The 534-nt window shown below is 39.5% G+C and overlaps 1 protein-coding gene across 1 annotated transcript in view; it reads right to left on the reverse strand.

Moving 5' to 3' along the window:
- The window catches only part of LOC119590369, a gene marked incomplete at its 5' end in the record, with an annotated part of 1,995 nt that overhangs the window by 1,204 nt on the left and 257 nt on the right, over positions 1 to 534 (reverse strand). The window contains 1 exon segment of the mRNA XM_037939039.1: positions 442 to 534. Coding sequence (XP_037794967.1) covers positions 442 to 534 — 93 coding nt within the window.

A 534-nucleotide genomic window follows, 5' to 3' on the forward strand; every position in this document is an offset into this window, starting at 1 on the left:
ATATAGCTCATGTAAGCGCCAACAGGTAATAATAATACGATCAGGTAATTAGCTAAGCATCCTGAGAGACAACCGTGATGACCAGGTGTCCTAAACAAACATGTGCACGTGACCTGGTGACGACGCGTGCGCAGGCAGAGACAGGAAAACAGGAAACTGGTATATCAAGTTATCTACGTATAGTTACGTTTAAATCGCAAATCCCTATTTATTCAGTAATCAATGAATATATGCAAATAACACGATTAAAGAGAGAAATTCAACAGACAATCGCCATAATCACAAAAACATATGTACATCTATTTCGCAACGACAAAATTTAATTCGCGTCAATAATTACACCTTTATTGTAGACTATAGAAATCCTATGTGACAAGAATAGATGGAACTAGAACAAAATAAATACATCTAATATACACAGTAGAAAAAATATATATTTACCTGAGCATGTTTGAGCGCGAACTGGTCCCCCAGCTTCCGCAGGTCACGTCCAACGAGCCGCCATGTTCTTTGCTGCGCCGTCTCCTCGCCATC

This window comes from Penaeus monodon, chromosome 27, assembly GCF_015228065.2.
Source record: "Penaeus monodon isolate SGIC_2016 chromosome 27, NSTDA_Pmon_1, whole genome shotgun sequence".
Taxonomy (NCBI): domain Eukaryota; kingdom Metazoa; phylum Arthropoda; class Malacostraca; order Decapoda; family Penaeidae; genus Penaeus; species Penaeus monodon.